This window comes from Athene cunicularia, assembly GCF_003259725.1.
Source record: "Athene cunicularia isolate RWA chromosome 2 unlocalized genomic scaffold, athCun1 chr2_part2, whole genome shotgun sequence".
Taxonomy (NCBI): Eukaryota; Metazoa; Chordata; class Aves; order Strigiformes; family Strigidae; genus Athene; species Athene cunicularia.
Window position 1 is genome coordinate 2,867,435 of NW_020799096.1, and position 5,528 is coordinate 2,872,962.

The 5,528-nt window shown below is 49.2% G+C and overlaps 1 protein-coding gene across 1 annotated transcript; it reads right to left on the reverse strand.

The window, feature by feature from the left end:
- Nucleotides 1–938: 938 nt before the first annotated feature.
- CHPF2 (chondroitin polymerizing factor 2) lies at nt 939–5,516 on the reverse strand. The gene is made up of 4 exons (XM_026843982.1): nt 5,415–5,516; nt 3,629–4,193; nt 3,017–3,199; nt 939–2,435 (listed from the first exon to the last, which is right to left on the reverse strand). The coding sequence occupies exons 2-4, from the start codon at nt 4,019–4,021 to the stop codon at nt 1,173–1,175; spliced, it is 1,839 nt and encodes a 612-aa protein (XP_026699783.1). The 5' UTR covers nt 4,022–4,193; nt 5,415–5,516; the 3' UTR covers nt 939–1,172.
- Between the last annotated feature and the right edge of the window lie 12 nt (nt 5,517–5,528).

The window sequence follows — 5,528 nt, forward strand, 5'->3', positions numbered from 1 at the left end:
AGGGTCTGGAGCACAGGTCTGATGGGGAGCGGCTGAGGGAACTGGGGGGGTTTAGTCTGGAGAAGAGGAGGCTGAGGGGAGACCTCATCGCCCTCTACAGCTCCCTGAAAGTAATTCAAGAGTAACAAGCAACAAGACAAGAGGGAATGGCCTCAAGCTGCACCAGGGCAAGGTTAGACTGGCTCTTAGGAAGTATTTCTTTGCAGCAGGGGTTTTCGGGTGTTGGAATGGGCTGCCCAGGGCAGGGGTGGAGTCCCCATCCCTGGAGGGGTTGAAGAGTTGGGTTGACCCAGCGCTGAGGGATCTGGTGGAGTTGATAATGGTCAGTGTGAGGTTCATGGTTGGACTGGTTGATCTTCAAGGTCTTTTCCAACAGAGAGAATTCTGTGAAATTGAAGCTGAACTATTAAATCTGCTAGTTGTGCCATCTGCTATAGAAGCGTCCTATCTGTTATTTTCAGGGATAATACTTTGCTCAACCTGCAGAACTGAAAGGTGATTGTTGGGGACCTTCAGATGATTCCTGTGTCATACCACTGTGCTCAGTCTGACTGAAACAAGCCTGGTGCATATCAATGGAAATTTTCTGTTCCTTCACCTTCCCAGATTACACAGCAAAATGAATGTTCTGCTATTACAGAGAAGCCAAACACAGCAAAGTGAAAGCGCATTGAATAGCTTTGACCAGCAGCAAACAAGACAAGCTGTGTTTATGCCTCTTGAAAAAATGAATGGGTGAAGACACAAGCACCCAGGAGGGTGCAACAACAGCACTGAGTAGCACAGTCGAAGTAATTTTGTTCCAGCACATAGCTCAGATTTACTCTCTCTCTGCACTGCTCAGCAGAACCACGTGGCTGGAAGGCTGACTCTACAGCTTGTTTTACATCCCTCATGCCAGATGCTATAAAGTTTGCAAGTAACCACATGAGTCTGCCTGGAAAGAAAATTTTATTTATTTAAAAAACAAACACCCCCCCCACCCCCAAAACGAAACCAAACAAACCCACAGAAACAGCCTCTCTCTGTAGCCCATGCCTGTGCCTCAGAGCAGGGCTGGAAGTCTTCCTCCTCCCTTGACCTCACATGCCCTTCACCCATGACAAGGCTGGGAAGGGGATGGAAAGTGCCAAGTGTTAAGGTGCTGAGAAGCTCTTGATGTTTCTAGTCTCTCAAGTGCTGTTGGCCTGTTCCTGCTCAAAGAGGGCCATGGCTAAATGCGAGCGGGATGCAAGTCCTTCCAAGTTACTAAGCACGCAGCGGTGGTATAACTCTTCACTAAGCCGGGGATTGCAGCTTCTCAGTGCGTATTTCTGCACTAAGCCTGGCTCCACAGCCCTGAACAGGTGCAGACCAGAATAGTGGAGGAAGACATCAAATACCTCCATGCTCTCCAGCACCTCATCTCGGTCTAGGATATCAGCTGCTAGCTTGGTACGTGCTGTCATGTAGTCAGAGTTATAAAAGCAGGCCTCAGCAAAGGAATGTCTGTCGAAATGCCCATCCCTCAGGAAGTCGGTGCTGGAGGAAGCAGTCTGCTCGCCACGATACACCAGTGCAGGGTTGAACTCTTGGAAATGCACCGGGAAGAAGACCTGCCAATTGCTGATAGTATTCATGCGGCAACGGTTCAGGAACTCCATGTTGATTTCTGTCCAGACACTGGCCAAGAAGAATAGCGTATCCACAGGGTGCTTCTTTGAGACTATATCCATGAGTTTCACTTGCGATGGCACCTCAGTTTTAACGCTAATCCAGGGGATTTTAACTTCTGCATAGCGTTTCTCCAGCTCTCCCACCATGGCTTTGACTCCTGCAAAAACATCCACCTGACTGACTCGCTGGGCATCATAGGGATGGTAAATGAAAAGCAAAGTCAGCAAGGCATTATCATGTGTGTCCAGAGTGTTCATAGCAAACATATCCAGGAAGTTTGCCACAAAATCCAGGTCTTGCACTGTCAAGGGAAGCACCAGTTGCACCCGCGTGGCCTCTGTCACGTATGGCATGGGAATAATTTCTACCTTACTTAAGGGCCGCACCAAGCTCACTCGTTTGGCCAGAACATGACTATGGCCCTTCTGGGTCACTGCCTCCAGCAGTAGGTCCAGTGTATATTCCATGCCCCGTGTGGGGTCAAAACGCCGATAGCCATTCAGCAACTGCCGCTTGCTGAAGCGGAGCAGAGGCTGGTAGCGACTGTTAAGCTGCTCAAGTGCAGACTCAATGATTTCACTGACATCTGCTTTGCTGGCTCCAGAGAGCTCACACTTGGGGGAGCCATCAGGACAGGAGAAGAGGTGCTGCTCCGTGAAGTAATCCCAGCTGATTACCTCAAAACGCGACTTTGGAAGAAACGGGGCATTAATGCCCACAGGCCACGTCAAACCTGCCTCACCTGCAGGGGTCAGCGACGTCAGGTTCCTGATCTGCATCTGTGCAAAGAGAGAACACATACTGATCCCTACCACCTTCTCAAAGACATCCAAGTCCATCTCCCAACCAGGCCCACCTCACCACCTACAACTGTATCTTGGTGGAATCACACCAGCAGTTTCAGATAACATGGTGTCAGAAGTGCTACTTCGGAGATGCGGGACCATATCCTATGTCTGGCTGACCATCACCTACAAACAGAAGCAATAATTTTCCCTCACTGTGTTGAAAGTCATGATGAGTCTGCTGAACCAAGGAACAAGTGACAGGACAAGAGGGAATGGCCTCAAGCTGCACCAGGGCAGGGTTAGACTGGCTATTAGGAAGTATTTCTTTGCAGAAGGGGTTGTTGGGGGTTGGAATGGGCTGCCCAGGGCAGGGGTGGAGTCCCCATCCCTGGAGGGGTTGAAGAGTCGGGTTGACCCAGCGCTGAGGGATCTGGTGGAGTTGAGAACGGTCAGTGTGAGGTTAATGGTTGGACTGGATGATCCTCAAGGTCTTTTCCAACCAAAATGATTCTGTGAAAGAAAATGAAACCACCTGGTCGAGGAGTTTTTTGCAGCTTTCCCTCACCACATACCTGGAGGTCCTGGATCTCCTGGTAGGCTCTATCCAGCTGGATCCTGCTGAAGTGCTTGTGCAGCCGGTACATCAGGGTCACATCAGAAACAGGATGCACAGCAAGAGCTGCTTGGAACTCCTCTTCCTCCTCCTTCTCTGGCTCAGTATTTTTGGCCAATTCATAGGTGTGATAATGTTGGCCCTGAAGTGGATAAGAGCCAGAAAGACCAGCATGGAACTTGAACCTTCCCTCACCCCAGACATGCATTTGTCCCTCTTTCCATCCTGACTGCAGTAACCAGAGATGAAAATATAAGAGTTATTTCCCCCATGCTACATAACCACTCGCTTCTTGGTACCAACGTGCCCTTTACCCAACCTCCAAAAACCTGTGGATCAGCATCTGCTAGTAGGCTAAAAACGAAATATCATATGTGCCGTCTCCCCCAGCATCTCAGCTTTGATTATGGGCCTCTCACCAGGGCTGCCACACCACACAGCCATTTCTTCCTCTGTATCTCACAGCAGATGCTCAGGAAAAAAAGCCCCTGTGCTATGCAGCAGGTAACTAACAAGAGCATCGGTTCTATCAGGCTCAGTGAGCACAAACCCCTGAGAAGGGAGGCAGTACCTGGAGCTGGGAGACACAAGTGATGCCAAGGAAATCGATGATGCAACGTCCCAGCCACTCATCTGGCCGCACACTGAGGATCTCATTGCGACAGCTGTCCAGGTGAGGATGGAGCTTAAGCAGCAGGCTGCGGGACATCAGGTAGCCAAAACCACCGTGACAATAGCGGGCCTGCTCGTCTCCCCCAATAAACTCCTCCGCTCGTCCCAGGTAGACATCTTGGTTAATACTTAGGTGCGTCACCAGAGCCTTGACCTGTTCAGCCTGGGCATAGGTGTCATCCTGCATGATGTAGAACCAGTCGTAGTCAGAACCAAAGTGCTGGTGGATATAGTGCATGGTCTCATACATGAGCCAAATGGGCCGCTCATCCCCGTGGGCCACCAGCACCATGCCATGAGGCACCTTGGCGCTGCGCAACCCTGTGAAGTACAGCAGGCGGGGGAAGTGATGGGCTACTGTCTTGTTCACGGCCACTGCCAGCGTATTCAGGGTAGCCTTGGAGGTCAGCACAGCCACAAACAGTCTCTCATGGAATCCCAACTCCGTCTGGATGTAGCGAGTTCTGTAAAGGAAGGACATACCTACATGGCAAACAGCTAGATGACAAAAATCAAAGGATTATGGTAACTTGGGGTAAATCTTTATCTGTTGGAATCTATCAATGCTGAAACCATTAAGCCTAAAAGTAGAGCTTTAAGAAAAGATGCACTAGTAAAAATCCCATTTTGTAAAACCACTTGGTTCCTTCAAGGAAACTGCAATCTCCCATCACCCATCCGAGCATGTGGTTTTGGCTAGGATAGATATAATTTTCTCCCTAGTGGGTAGTATGGGGCTACTTTTTAGATTTCTGCTGGGAACCATGTGGCTAATTCAGGGATGTTCTCCTTACTGCTGAGCAGTGCTTACACAGTCAAGGCCTTTTCTGCTCCTCACTCTACCCCACCAGTGAGCAGACTGGGGGAGCACAAAAAGTGAGGAGGGGACGCAGCCAGGACAGCTGACCCCAACTGACCCAAGGGATATCCCACACCACATGACATCACGCTCAGCAATATAATGCTGGGGGAAGAAGAAAGAAGGAAGGGGGTGATGTTCAGAGAGATGGCGTTTGTCTCCCCAAGTCACCAGTCACACCTGGCGGAGCCCTGCTGTCCTGGAAACAGCTTAACCTGCCTGCCGATGGGAAGCGGTGGATGAAATCCTTGTTTTGCTTTGGTTGCCCGCACAGTTTTTGCATCACCTATTAAACCATCTTTCTCCCAAAACACGAGTTTTCTCATTTTTACCCTTCCAATTCTCTCCCCCGTCCCACCACAGGGGTTGGGGGGGAAATAAGCAAGCAGCTGGGCAGTGTTTAGCTGCCGGCTGGGCTTAAACCATAACACCGAGCTAGGAAACTGTGCTAGTGTAAGTGAAAAAATAAAAAGCTAACAACTTGCAAGTTACATATATTGCTACTAATTGCTCAAAGTTTTCCTAATGAATATACCAGTTAAAGAAGTTTTGAAGAGTAATTTAACATGCTCTCTTAGACACAAGTAATAAAAGAAGAAATATTCTCAATCTTGGGTGCTTTTGTTGCCTTTTAAAAAAAAATTAAGTTCTATGACATTTCTCTTGCACCCCTTTAAGGGAACAGTCTTAGCTGTTGCATCATGTTGTTACTAGATATTTCAAACAACATATTCCACCCTGAACCCGTTAACTCACTGGAAGATTTAGAACCCCGACCACCACCCACGCGGGATTATTTTCCTCGACAGAAAAGCACAGTTTTTACCTGAGCACTTTTTTGTAAGGCTTGTTGGGGTCTCTATAGTACGGCACAATCCTAGGCCTGAAGTCTTCATGGCCCGGGCCCGGCCTTCCGTCCGCTGCCTCCGGCCTGTCTCTT